Here is a 12,717-nt window from a genome sequence, read left to right as displayed (position 1 = left end):
GGAGAAAGAGAAGGAAGAGACGCACCACAGTAGAGGACGAGGTGACACCGGTGCACCGCGACGAAGAACGAGATGAAGATTTATATCATAGCAAATCAGCTCTAGCTCAGACTCATCTTAGTTTTTACCAAATTGATCCCAAGTCTGAGCTAAGCCCGAGCCGCTCATCGAACACGATAAACCCACATCTAAATCACGACGCACTTTTTTAACGATCTTTTCTTCCAAAGTTCTCACTGTTTATTTATTCGGTGCTTCTTCAACAACACTGGAGCAGTTTTCACAGCTACCATTGAGACAGTAAGTTGTACCACCGGAACAACCACGCTAAAACCGTCGAAACCGCCGGGGGCGAGACCGGCAGGTCGGCCGCCGATTTTCCCGAGTTCGAAATTTGAAATCGCGATCTGAGCCCGCGGGCTGGGCTCCTCTAACGTGCGCCTTCCCGCTACATCTCATCGTCGAGGCCCCTCTAAAGTCGACACGTGTCCACGGGCAGCCGGGTCGACGTGATCGCGCCTCGAATCGCCGAGTCGTTTCCTCCGACTTAATAATATATCGCGCCAAACCGCCACATTCCGCGATTCACCCCTAATAAGTTTCCCGTAGTTCGTGGGGCTCGTTTCCCCTTCCATTTCGTATAAGAAAAGCCCGAGTTCGAGTTCAGAAGCTTGGAAATTTCTAGTTTCTCTCAATCTTTAGTGGTGATGGGCGGAGAGAGGGAGAAGAAGGCTGCGACGCCGCCGGATGAGGAGAGATGCACGAGGAGCGACGGGAAGTCGTGGCGGTGCAGGAACCGGAGGGCCGGCGGAGTAAGCTTATGCGAGGATCACCGTCTCAAGCAATTGTTGAAGAGGTCGACGAAGGACGGAGCTAGGGTTTCTTCTTCCGAAGAGGAGAGGGAAGAAACGGAGACGAAGAAGGTGAGGAGGAGGAGGGGGAGGGGGAGGGGGAGGGGGAGGGGGAGGAAGCCCGTGAAGAGGGTGTTGTCGAGTGGGGAGGAGAACGATACATTCGCGTCGGTGAGAAGCGATCCGTGCTTGGTTTCGAGTTCTATTTCTTACTTTTGGTTCTCTTTCTAAAATTCTTTTGTGATTTCTCGTGATTCTGAGGGTAGGATGATGGAGATTGCGGAAAACATAAGGTTTTGAAGGTGAGAAAGAAGCGACAGACGAAGAAGGCGAAGAAAGAGGAGGATTCAAATGTTGCTTCTTCTTCTGCTGCTCGATCTAACCTAAGTTCAAGTACAATCCAAGATGGCAACGAGAGCTCTGATGTATTTTGATTTCTTTCCTTCTGGGCAAAATTTGTTTGATTAGTTACTTTGCTGCGGTCTTGTGAACGCTTATGGCTCAATTGATCGTCTGGTCTCTGCGTTTGTTCAGAAAAAGAAGAGAAGGATGCTTATTGGAGGTGACGCCTTAATGTGCCATCAGTGCCAGAGAAATGACAAAGGAAGGGTAGTGTGGTGCAAGTTGTGCACAAAGAAGAGGTTCTGCGTCCCATGCATGACCCGATGGTTTGTGAAACACTTCTTTTACCTTTCTTTTCCATGCATTGTTATCTTTTTAGTTAATATCTTTAACACAGATGATCATAGAGTTATGAGTTGATTCGTTGCCTCATTTGCAGTTTCTTTAGAATCTTGGGTTATAGAAACTCAGAATATGCACTTCAAGTTCTTGTTTCCAAAGAGTTGTGAGCTTACAGTTTGTTTAGCCTTAGATTATGGCATTACTGCTAGATGATTCATCATAGTATTTCACTGGTAGTGTGTCACAAAATTTTTCTTCTATTCCAGTTATTTGGTTAGTTAGGTTTAAGGATAACATAACCTGTATGGATAAAATTAATCGCTTAATCTTGGGTTGCTATAAACAGGTATCCTCATTTACAGGAGGATGAATTTGCAGAGAAGTGTCCAGTTTGCCGCAAAAATTGCAATTGTAAGGGTTGCTTGCGCATGAGAGGTCTTCCTGAGGTCTGCTTTTACTATTAGTGATTTCTTTTTCTCTTTTTTCTGTCCCTTTGCTTCCTGAATTACTGCATATGTGGACTTTATTTGATGACCAGTTCATTTTTAACATCAGCCCCCAAAAAAGGATATCTCAAAAGCTGCTCGAGTACGATATTATTGTTATATTGCTGACAAGTTGCTCCCTTGGTTGAAAGAATTCCGGCAGGAGCAGATGATTGAGAAGGAAATTGAGGCTAAAATTCAAGGTATTACTAATCTGGTCTGGAGATCAAGTTTATGGCTTTTGGTCAGATCCTTCCTTTTTCTTGATTTTACTTGATCATTGATTCCTTTTATTTTCTCTTCTAGGTGTTTCTGTGACTGCTTTAAAGTTGCAACAAGCTGTATGCGATCAGGATGAGCGGGTTTACTGGTAAAGATATTCTTTTTGCATATTAATTACTATATATGTGTACTGCCTGAATGTTGCCCAAATATCTGATCTCTTGAATCATCTGGAGCAGCAACAATTGCAGAACCTCCATTGTTGATTTCCATAGGAGCTGTCCTAGTTGTGCATACGACTTATGCCTTATGTGTTGCCGGGAGCTTCGTGAGGGTCTGATTCCCGGAGGGGAAAAGATAGAGCTTGCGCAGTATGAAGATAGAGGTAGGGAGTACATATTTGGGGTAACTCCTCGTTGCAATAATAAATCTCGGGATAGAACATCCAGGAGGTTTGTTGATATGTCGACAGATCGCAAAACTCCTGTTGGCAAAGCTCCTCTTGAAGAATGGAAAGCAAACCGTGATGGTAGCATACCTTGCCCACCAGTAAAAATGGGAGGTTGTGCTAGTTCTGTATTAGAATTGAAGTGCATGATTCCTGAGAAATTGCTGCCTGATTTAGAAGAGAAAGCTGCAGCAATCGTTAGGAACAAAAAGATATCAAAATTCAAGGACAGCGGCAAACGTTGTTTGTGCTTTGATGATACTAGCAAGATAAATTCTAGTGGTGCAATATTGCGACTAGCTGCTAATAGAGAGAACTCTGATGATAACTTTCTCTATTGCCCAACTGCCAAAAATATTAAAGATGCAGAATTAGAACATTTCCAGAAGCATTGGGTGATGGGTGAGCCAGTTATTGTTCGTGATGTGCTGGAGCTTACTTCTGGTCTGAGCTGGGAACCAATGGTGATGTGGCGTGCACTAAGGGAGAAGACACAGGGCAAGGCACAATCTGAGCAGTTCGCTGTAAAGGCCATTGATTGTCTTGATTGGTGTGAGGTTTGTTATAAAGTATCAATATATCATCATAGCACCAATTCTGTGATAAATCTGGCATGATACTTTTGTGATCGAGGAATCTGATGTGTGATAGTCATCTCATATTATTTTGCTGACTTTATCTTTTTCTGAGACGAAAAGCTCTGTTGCTACTTGAAGGATGCTCTTTACATACTTGAATGATCATTTTATTTTTATGTGTTTTATGCATCAATATTAATTTTTCTATGATGATAAAATATCAGCCAAGATTAGTTTGCTTATCAGTTCACCGAGCCTATTAGTTTCTATAATACATTATATCAGTATATGCCACTGTATATTTATTTTCTCATTAATTCACAATATCTAATTAAGAAATACTCATCTATTTTGATATGGGTTTTCCCTTCTTTGCTTTGTCCCAGGTATCTTTTATTTCCTTATTTTACATTATTGGTCTTGTCTGAGTTATTGAATTTCATGAAACATATCAAGATGCTTACCTGATGCATCTTGTTCATTCTGTGGTCTAGTAAGACAATCTCATATTTGTCTATTATCTTGCAGGTTGAAATAAACATTCACCAGTTTTTTACTGGATATGCTGAGGGTCGGAGTCACAGCAATGGATGGCCTGAGATGCTTAAACTCAAGGATTGGCCTCCAGCTAGTTCATTTGAGGAGCGATTACCACGCCATGGTGCAGAGTTCATCACTGCTCTGCCATTTCCTGAATATACAGATCCTCGGTACGGCCCTCTTAATCTTGCAGTGAAGCTGCCGAAAGATGCACTGAAGCCAGACCTGGGGCCAAAAACATATATCGCTTATGGACTTGCTGAAGAGTTGGGGAGAGGTGATTCTGTCACCAAGCTTCACTGTGATATGTCTGATGCAGTGAGTAGTTCCTGGAGTACTTTGAATCTAGTGCTTTGTTTTGGTTTATCAGAATCCAAATTCTATTAGGATATAATCAAGCACAATTAGATTTCGTTCTAGTTCTTGGCAAACATTTACTTAGATCATAGTTTCCTTCCCATTATTAATACAGAGCGTTGAAAGTTAGTGATGCAATGATACTAAAATAGCTCTGTGGTGTATTAATTGTTTTGTAATCCGAAGTCCTTGCTTTGTAGCAATAATTGAATTCATCTGTAGCATTTACTACTTAGAAACTGTTGTTTGCCACTTCTAACATGATGTTTTGTTTAATGTTATATCTCACTGGGAAGAGCATTTAGTTTATTCAGTACAGCTCTTTCATTTGGGTCGGAATTACTTTTATATGTTGTGTTCTATCTTTATATCAGGTGAATGTATTGACTCATACAGCTGAAGTAACCCCTACTGACTATCAGCTTTCTAAGATAGACATTTTGAAAGTAAAACAGAGGAAACAAGATCAAGAAGAACAGCTTGAAGCCATCAAAGCAGATTCAGAAAATAAGGAATCACCTTCTCTAGTTGAGTCTGTGAAGGTGGAAATTGACAGTCATTCAGTCATCACCTTAGATATGGATGCTGAGGTTGTGGAGAGGCCTTCTAGTTTAGAAAACAGACAAGTGAGTGACATGATATCTGAAGATTTTATTAATGTGCAAAAAGCAGATTCTTGTTCAATGTCTAGATGTCTTGGGGAAGAAACAACTTGTAAAAATGAAATGAATGCAGAGGAAAAGGCAGACACTGAGTTTTTGAAACTAGAAACTGGAATTAGGAAATCTCCTTGCTCCAATGATGCAACTTCAGGAATGAGTGTCCTATCTGCTGATAACGGAGGCAACAGAGACCAAAATCTATCTTGCCATGAGCCTGAGGCAGAAAAAGGAACGAAGAACCAACAACTTGACCGGAATGTAATTTTGAAACAGTTACATAAGAGTGAAGAGATTCAACCAATGCATGATGGAATTCATTTTGGACTGCATGTCTCTGAGCCTATAATTGGAGAAACTGTATCAGTATGCAATGGTACTACTGTAGGAAACAATTTCCCAGAAGGACCTGATCAGGAAACATCTATCAAAGCTGAAAAAGGTAAAAGCGCTGGCGAAATAATACTTACACGTAATGGTAATGTACCTCTTCCGATTTTGAAAGCTGAAATCAGTGAATCTCGCTTGGCAGGTGTAAGTTTAGATGATAATTCTGACCAATTGTGTCCCAAAACTAAGAATAAGGATTCTTTTGATGAAAAAGTAAAGGTTGAGGGAAAGAGTCTGGTTGAAAATGTAACATATCAAAGTCGGAAGAAGAGAGGGAGACGACCCTCAGGATTTATTGACAAAGTGAGCAAGGAAGTTACTGATGATAGCATAGGAGAACCGAAATGCAAAGGTAATGCTATTATTGGATCTCTTGATGTAATTTCAGAAACTAAACCTGAGACACTTCTTGAAAAGCAAACTGTGGAAGGAGGTTCTAAAAGTTCTGATGTGGTAGGTGGGAAAAGGAAATTTGGACGTAGGAAAAATAAGGTAGGACGGAAGCGTAGCTTCCCTAAAATGAAAGAGGAAGTTGATTATGTTAATGTTAGAAATCAAATGGAAGTTCATGATGATATGGACACAGAAGATGGTGTTGATTTTAAGAATAGCTCTGACAGCAACGAAATAGATGGTGGAATGAGGATGATTGAAAATCAACCTGCTGTACTGGGTGGCAAAGTAGAAAGACAAAAGCCGGAAGGTGGTGCTTTATGGGATATCTTTCGAAGAGAAGATGTTACAAAATTACATGATTATCTTATGAAACATGCCAGAGAATTTAGGCACGTCCACTGTAACCCAGTGAAACAGGTAATTACATTCATTTTTCATAATGCCATGGTAGCACTTCATCTCTTTGCTTTAGGTTGTGACTAGACGTTATGTTATGTTTGCAGGTTACTCATCCTATTCATGATCAGTGTTTTTATTTAACCTTGGAGCATAAAAGGAAGCTTAAGGAGGAATATGGTTAGGCAACATTAATTTAATAATTTAGAATGATTGAGTTAAATGTAGTGTTAAGACATCAGAACCCGTTATCTCATTTTGTAATGTTTAAATAGGGATTGAGCCATGGACTTTTGAGCAAAAGCTTGGTGAGGCAGTGTTCATTCCAGCTGGATGCCCTCATCAGGTCAGAAATTTAAAGGTATGATAATTTGTTAAGGTTCAGTCTTTCATTTCTTCTAAAAAGAAAATTCTTCCATTTCTAACTTAAATGATTGGCTTCTGATACCTCTTGTTTTAATTTTATCTGAGCAGTCGTGCATAAAGGTTGCACTGGACTTTGTTTCGCCAGAAAATGTCCGTGAGTGCATTAGATTGACAGAAGAATTTCGGCTGCTCCCATCAGAGCACAGAGCTAAAGAAGATAAACTTGAGGTGCAAGTCTAACTTTCATATATTTTTATATTCTTTAAATTTCGTACTTGCCATATAGCTGCATATGCAATTCTGGTCTTGCACCCTTTCATTTTCTGTTATATAATTTCGACATGGTCTTTAATTTTTTTGATACGATTCAGGTTAAGAAGATGGCTTTTCATGCACTTAATCACGTTGTCAAGAATTTGAGAAGGTACAGTTCCAAAAAATGGTTAGTTACAAATATCACAACTTGTTTTTTTTATTTTTCCTGAACAGACTTACGCATAAATTGGTTGCTTTGATTATTGTTATCATCAGATGTTGTGTGATTGGTTATTCATATAAGATCGTGCTCAAAATTTGTTTCTTTGAGTCTTTGACCTCTCCTACTTAGCGCTGGTTTCTTGGATTTTTGTTGCCATAATCCTGCTGCCAGCACTTAATCAAGCCTTGATTCTTTCAATTTGTATAAGTAGAAACAACAGCAATTCAACCTTCAGACTCAACTGTCACAATCGTAATTCTCAACTTTGTAAATTTGCTCTGTTACCTCGTTTGTCGTCCCCCATCTCTTGCTGAAATTATGATTTATATGCCCACATATATCTGAATGTCTTATAGTGCATTTTATACAAGAACTGTTCTAGAAATCCATTGTAATTGTTATTTCTGAGTCATGCCTCTAGCTGAATGCTTCTCCTTATGTATCAGCCCCCAGACTGAAGATGGAGAAGAATTGCAGATGGATGATAAAGAAGAAAAAGAAACTTCTACTACAGGAGCCTCCTCGCAGCCAGCGGAAGACCCAATTCGAGTGCAATCCGAAAACTCGCAGCCTTCTCAGCTGTCTTCAAGCTCGTCTTCTCATTTTGATGTGCAGTCTGAGGACCTTAGTTGAGTTACCCCTTCCCATTTATTCAGCAGCATGTTATATATACCGGTCGATGATGGCTAAGAGTTAGTAGCCCCTTACGAGTTCGTGGCAGGAACTGTATTCTGACACACAGCAGTCTACAGTTGTTTTGACAGCAATTCGCCAGGTTAAGACTCGATACTGTAAGATTGGTTGAGGGGAGTGTTAGTGGCCAGCCCTAAACTCCTAATAGGAAGTTATCTTTGTAAATTTTGTATCCAGAGTTTTATCTCTGGATAATTGCAATGGAAAATGTCACCTTTCTGCAAATTCTGCAATAGAGTGATAATATTTTTAATGCCAGCAGTGTCCTGCAATTGAACCAAAGATATGTTTGTTCCCAAAGTTCATAACTATGCTCATATACTATTTACAGAAAGATCACTTGTTTGGTACCCCCGGAATAAGTCAGATAAACTACCAAAAATCTCGTATAAAGAACAGGTAAAATATTTCAAGCTACTTCTCTGCGAATCAGACGGCAAGCGATTCCCCGCAAAATCGCTCCAACCTCCTCGTTCTCCGTAATTCGATTCCGAGTACGTTTCCCGTAGTCGTTTCTCTCCCCATTTTTTCGGGCCTCCGGTCCTCTCCTGATCTGCTCTCCTCTTTGCCTCCACTCCATGGAATGGAGAGTCTAATATAAGAAAAGCCCGAGTTCGAGTTCCTGGTAGTAATGGGCGGAGAGAGGTGGAAGAAGGCAGGGACGCCGCCAGGCGCGGAGAGATGCACGAGGAGCGATGGGAAGTCGTGGCGGTGCAAGAACGTCAGGGCCAATGGGGTGAGCGTATGCGAGGCTCACCGTATCGAAGAAGAGGTCGTCGACGACGACGATGGACGAAGCTAGAGTTTCTTCTTCCGATGAGGAGAGGGGAGAAGCGGGGACTAAGAACGTGAGGAGGGGGAGGAGGAGCCCGTGAAGCGGGTGTTGTTGGACGGATCATTGGTGAGGCGATTGGTTCGACAACTATCTCTTGTAAGTATATAGATTGTTTTTTCTATTCTCGGGCTTCTGGTGGTAGGATGATGGATATTGGGGAAAAGAGAAACCAAAGAATGCGGAGAAAGAGGAGTTTTCATACGTCGATTCCTCTCCTGTTGCTCGGTATATCGTAAGGTCTAGTAAAATCGAAGGTGGGCAACGAGAACTCTGAGGTATTTTGGTTTCTTTCCGTACAATCCAACTTTATTTAATTATCATATCCAGCACTGTTGTGAATGCTCATGGTTCAATTGGTGGTTTTGTGTTATTCTCTGTACTTGTTTAGAAGAAGGAGAAGAAAATAAAAAGCTTACTGGGGATGATGCCTTAATGTGCCATTAATGCCAGAGAAATGACAAAGGAAGGGTAGTATGGTGCAAGCTATGCAGAAGGAAGAGATTCTGCGTATCATGCATGACCTGATGGTTTGGCGAAACACCTCTTTTACCATATCCTTTTCTCATTTCCAGATGAACATATCCATGCATTGGTCTCTTTACAGTTAATATTTTTGACATGATAATCATAGAGTTACACATTGCTTTTATTGTTTCCCATTTGCAGTTTCCCTTGTATTTGTACTTCAGACCAACAAATCCATGCATTGGTTTGTGAAACACTTCATAGATGCTTGGATTGCAGAATCTCATAATTTTTGCACTTCAAGTTCTTGTATTTAATTTCCAATGATTTCTGAGCTTACCGTATGTTTACCGGTAGATAATCCAACATAGTATTTCATCAGTAGTGCATTGTGGTATTTTTCTTCTATGTCAGTTGTTTTTTGAGTAGTTAGGTATTACTAAGTTTTGAGGATAACTTGAGAAGCAAGATGTTTTGCAGTTATTTATAAATTTACTTCTACATCTTGGGTTGGTGTAAACAGGTATCCTCATCTACCAGAGCATGAATTTGCAGAAGTGTCCAGTTTGCTGCTACAATTGCAATTGCATGGCATGCTTGCGCATGAGAGGTCTTCCTGAGGTCTGCTTTTAGTATTAGTTCTTGGCAAATATTTACCTAGATCTTAGTTTCCTTCCCATTATTAACACAGAGCGTTGAAATTTAGTGATGAAATGGTACTAAAATAGCTCTGTGATGTATTAATTGGTTTGTAATCCGAAGTCCTTGCTTTGTTACGATAATTGAATTCATCTGTAGCATTTACTATTTAGAAACTGTTATTTGCCACTTCTAACATGGAGTTTTGCTTAATTTTCATCTCACTGGGTAGCATTTAGTTTATTCAGTTCAGCTCTTTCATTTGGACTGGAATTACTTTAATATGTTGTTTTCTATCTTTGTATCAGGTGAATGTATTGACACATACAGCTGAAGTAACCCCTACTGATCATCAGCTTTGGGTGATAGACAAATTGAGTATGAAACAGAGGGAACAAGATCAAGAACAGCTCGAGGTCATCAAAGCAGATTCAGAAAATAAGGAATCACCTTCTCTAGTTGAATTTGTGAAGAATGCAATTGACAGTAGGAAAATTAGACATAGCAACAGTAAGGTAGGATGGAAGCATAGCTTCCCTAAAATGAAAGAGGAAGTTGATCCTGTTAATATCAGAAGTCAAATGGAAGTTCATGATGACATGGATATTGGTGTTGATCTGAAGAACCGCTCAGACGGTAAGGAAATAGATGGTGGAACAAAGATGGCCGAGGAATAACCTGCTGCATCAGGTGGCAAAGTAGAAAGACAAAAGCCAGTAGGTGATTCTTTATGGGATATTTTTTGAAGAGAAGGTGTTACCAAATTACAAAATTATCTTATGAAGCATGCCAGAGAATTTAGGCATGTGAACAATAACCCAGTGAAACAGGTAGTTACGTTCATTGCTCATAATATCATGATAGTAATTCATCTCTTTGCTTTAGGTCATGGCTAGACATGTATGTTATGTTTGCAGGTTACTCATCCTATTCGTGATCAGTGTTTCTATTTAACCTTGGAGCATAAAAGGAATATGGTCAGCCAACACTAATTTTATAATTTAGAATGATGGAATTGAATGTCGTGTTTGACATCTAGACCTGTTATGTCATTTTGTAATGTTTGTATAGGGATTGAGCCGTGGACATAACAGTGTTTGTAACTGTTATGTCATTTTGTAAATTTTGTTCCTATAAATCTCCTACTCAGTTCTCTGGTTCCTTGGTTTGTTGTTGCTGTTGTACCTGCTGCCTAATACATAGCCGAGTCTTGATTCTTCCACTACTTTGTAAATTTGCTCTATTACGTCATTCATTGCTGATCTCTTGCTGAAATTTTAATTTGTACGCCTACGTGCATCTGAATGTGTTGACCTGCAGTTCACAACCATTTTTTGCGACCCTAAATTTTGTAAATCAGATGATCTATTTCCTTGTATAACCGTGTGTTACAACTTACAACAAGACGTGTTCTAGCAATCAGTTGTAATTGCTGTCTATTATTTGAATGCATCTTCTGTATCAGCTCCAAACCTGGAGATGGGAGAAGATTTGCGGACGGACGGCGAAGAAGAAGAAGAAAAGCCTACTCGCACTCCAAAGTTTCGCGGCAGTCCCCGCTTTCCCCGAGTTCATCTTCTCATGCTGATGGGCAGAATGTGGAATTTAGGTGCGTTACACCTTTCGGATTTATTCTGCAATATCGATGATGGCTAAGAGCTAGTAATCTTTACCAATTCTTGGCAGGAAGTGGATTCAGACGGATCCTACTCCACGCTTTTGACAATTCGCCAGGTTGATGCTTGATATTGTAAGTCCTAAACCTCCTAAGAAGTTGTCTTTGTAAAATTTTCCTCTCTTGCAATGGAAAAATATCGTCCTTGTGCCTAATAACATCTTATACTAACACAAAAGTCTCGCAATTGAACAAAAGACGCTCTTTTTTTCTTTCAGAATCCCAACTTTTTGCTCATAAACTATTCACATAAAGATTGCTTTGGTTGCAATCAACTAGGAAAATCCAATATGTACATACAGAAAAAGGGCAAAATTTATATCGAAGTCCTCTACTCGTCGCACTCATCACCCAACCAATCGCAGGAAGGAGAGTCGTTGCTTCCCGGAGAATCGGACGGCAGGGATTGGACGAGAAGATCCAAATCGTCCTCTTCTTCGATGGTGTCCAAAATCCGCGACGCCTTCTGCCTCACAACCGCGACCAACTCCGGTGGGGCGACCTCAAAGGCGAAGAAAAAACCACGAGCTTCCGCCATTGCTTGGAGAAGGAGGGAACTTTGTGAGATTCTCGGAGAGAGGAGCTAAGATTTTGATGGGTTTTAATTGGGAAGAAGCCAGCGAGGGAGTTCTTTTATAGGCGAAGACGAATTAACACGTGTAAGTCTTTTTCATCGAGAAGATCTTTTCTAGAACAGTGCCCACCGACCTAACGCGGAATCTTCCAGAAATTTGCATACAACACCCTGCACTTGAACCAATTTGTAGTTTGAATACTATCGGGGATAAGTGATAAACCTTCTTTTTATCTTTTAAATTCTTTCCAAATAATAAATAAGGGTATTGAAGTTAGAAATTTTGGTATATATATAAATTGAATAATTCAATCAATCATCTTAAAAAAAATAGGCTGCAACTTGGAGAACACGACCCTATGAGAATTTTAAAAAGCTCGAAAAAAAGAATCCCCAACCAATAACCACATTAGTATACAATAAAATAAAAATAAAAAATCAAAATAGCTCAGATGCAGTAGTGAGGCCTGAATCAGGCAAAGGAGTGGTGGAGCAGATAGAGACGGTGGAGGATAAGCTCGAAGGTGGAGATCTACGAGGCAGTAATAGGGACTATAAAGAGAATAGAGGATAAGCTCGGAGGTGGGGATCTATGAGGCGGTAATAGGGACTATAAAGAGAATGGAGGATGAGCTGAGAGGAGTAAGGAGAGGGTGACGTAATTACATATTAGTAGCAACAAAGATTTTAGATGAGGTAGGGAAGTGACAAAGAACGAGGAGAGTACACAGGGTGAAGATGTCAGAGAAACATTGGAGAGGACATCAAGTAGTGTGCATGAAAAAAATGAGGAGGAAAAAGAAACAGAGAATAAAAAAAAATGCTTTAAAAGAGAAAGAGCACAGAGCCACCGACGGCCGATGGTAGTGGCGATGAGAACTCTCAGGAGATAGAAGAAAAAAATCAAAATCGAATCCTAGCAAAATCGTCTATTATGACATATTAGTGACCAAGAGGCTGACAAAATTCCAATTTACCACATCTAT

General features: G+C 40.2%; 2 protein-coding genes across 8 annotated transcripts; both read left to right on the top strand.

Moving 5' to 3' along the window:
- Positions 1–339: 339 nt before the first annotated feature.
- On the top strand, positions 340–7,815 carry LOC140769652 (lysine-specific demethylase JMJ29-like). 2 transcript variants are annotated; one of them, XM_073110446.1, is made up of 14 exons: positions 340–1,022; positions 1,118–1,276; positions 1,386–1,519; positions 1,882–1,981; positions 2,091–2,223; positions 2,327–2,390; positions 2,482–3,247; positions 3,797–4,126; positions 4,540–6,027; positions 6,114–6,186; positions 6,282–6,367; positions 6,481–6,600; positions 6,744–6,814; positions 7,297–7,815. In XM_073110446.1, exons 1-14 carry the CDS (start codon positions 708–710, stop codon positions 7,481–7,483), a joined length of 4,026 nt encoding a protein of 1,341 aa, XP_072966547.1. In that variant the 5' UTR covers positions 340–707; the 3' UTR covers positions 7,484–7,815. The 2 variants fall into 2 exon arrangements, with proteins under 2 accessions (XP_072966547.1, XP_072966548.1); XM_073110447.1 differs by having other exon boundaries at positions 345–1,022; positions 6,744–6,796.
- Positions 7,816–7,906: 91 nt separating this feature from the next.
- LOC140771192 (uncharacterized) lies at positions 7,907–11,040 on the top strand. Of its 6 annotated transcripts, none has more exons than XR_012106121.1 (4): positions 7,907–8,653; positions 8,767–9,464; positions 9,791–10,312; positions 10,400–11,040. XR_012106121.1 is itself a non-coding variant. In XM_073112634.1 (4 exons), the coding sequence occupies exons 3-4, from the start codon at positions 9,387–9,389 to the stop codon at positions 10,157–10,159; spliced, it is 447 nt and encodes a 148-aa protein (XP_072968735.1). In that variant the 5' UTR covers positions 7,907–8,444; positions 8,521–8,653; positions 8,767–9,386; the 3' UTR covers positions 10,160–11,040. The 6 variants fall into 6 exon arrangements, 5 of the variants coding, with proteins under 5 accessions (XP_072968735.1, XP_072968734.1, XP_072968739.1 ...); XM_073112634.1 differs by having other exon boundaries at positions 7,907–8,444; positions 8,521–8,653; positions 9,791–11,040; XM_073112633.1 differs by having other exon boundaries at positions 8,767–8,905; positions 9,367–9,464; positions 9,791–11,040.
- Positions 11,041–12,717: the final 1,677 nt, after the last annotated feature.

This window comes from Typha angustifolia, chromosome 11 (genome assembly GCF_048772165.1).
Source record: "Typha angustifolia cultivar Huaian chromosome 11, ASM4877216v1, whole genome shotgun sequence".
NCBI lineage: Eukaryota > Viridiplantae > Streptophyta > Magnoliopsida > Poales > Typhaceae > Typha > Typha angustifolia.
Note: the sequence above shows the minus strand (reverse complement) of the source record. Positions and strands in the feature narration are given on the sequence as shown.

What these genes read in the sequence shown, in the direction of transcription:
- LOC140771192 (XM_073112634.1), top strand. Translation starts at nt 9,387, where the DNA reads ATGAATTTGCAGAAGTGTCCAGTTTGCTGCTACAATTGCAATTGCATG. An exon ending in GCATGAGAGGTCTTCCTGAG is followed by an intron (nt 9,465 to 9,790) that starts GTCTGCTTTTAG and finishes TCTTTGTATCAG; the next exon opens with GTGAATGTATTGACACATAC.
- LOC140769652 (XM_073110446.1), top strand. Translation starts at nt 708, where the DNA reads ATGGGCGGAGAGAGGGAGAAGAAGGCTGCGACGCCGCCGGATGAGGAG. An exon ending in AGAACGATACATTCGCGTCG is followed by an intron (nt 1,023 to 1,117) that starts GTGAGAAGCGAT and finishes TTCTGAGGGTAG; the next exon opens with GATGATGGAGATTGCGGAAA. An exon ending in AATTGAGGCTAAAATTCAAG is followed by an intron (nt 2,224 to 2,326) that starts GTATTACTAATC and finishes TTTCTCTTCTAG; the next exon opens with GTGTTTCTGTGACTGCTTTA.